At 66.7% G+C, this 526-nt stretch overlaps 1 protein-coding gene across 1 annotated transcript in view; it reads right to left on the bottom strand.

Annotated features, from left to right (window-relative positions):
- The window catches only part of MACROD1 (MACRO domain containing 1), a 185,577-nt gene that overhangs the window by 5,695 nt on the left and 179,356 nt on the right, over positions 1 to 526 (bottom strand). The window contains exon 4 of the mRNA XM_015569083.1: positions 494 to 523. Coding sequence (XP_015424569.1) covers positions 494 to 523 — 30 coding nt within the window. The remainder of the gene's footprint in view (positions 1 to 493; positions 524 to 526) is intronic.

Below are 526 nucleotides of genomic sequence, written 5' to 3'. Positions count from 1 at the left end.
CACCTTTCAAGGTTTGGGAGCAGAGCACAGGCCGTAATTTTCCCTTCGTCCTGGGAAACTGAGGCCAAAGGGCATGCAGAGGGCACGTCAGGGTCAAAGGCAGGGTCAAAGGCAGGGCTGGGCCCTTCCCACCTCCCCTGCGGCCCCCCAGTCCCTGGCCCTTTGAAACCTCACATGCCCCCCTCCTCCCAGTCACAGAGCAGGAGGCCTCTGTTCAGAGGGTGGGGACCTGCCCGGCCGCCCAGCAGTGAGGGGCCCGGCCTGCCTGCTCTGGCTTTGTCTACAGCGATGGCAGCCAGAGCAGACTGAGAGGAGGGAGGGGGCAGGAAAGGAGCAGACGGAGACAGGGGGTGGGGGCACTGGGGGCGATGGGAAGGCGAGCACAGGGGCCCCAGGGAGAGGAGCAGCCGAGGAGGGAGTGTCATCTCCCCGCTACCCCCCGCCCCCCCTCCCCCACACCCTCAGACTGTAGGAAGGGTCACGGGTCACTCACCACCGCCGCCTCCGAGCAGGGAGCTGTTGGCTG

The sequence above is a fragment of the Myotis davidii genome, unplaced genomic scaffold, assembly GCF_000327345.1.
Source record: "Myotis davidii unplaced genomic scaffold, ASM32734v1 scaffold425, whole genome shotgun sequence".
In the NCBI taxonomy this organism is placed as follows: Eukaryota; Metazoa; Chordata; class Mammalia; order Chiroptera; family Vespertilionidae; genus Myotis; species Myotis davidii.
This window is presented reverse-complemented; position numbering and strand designations above follow the sequence as displayed.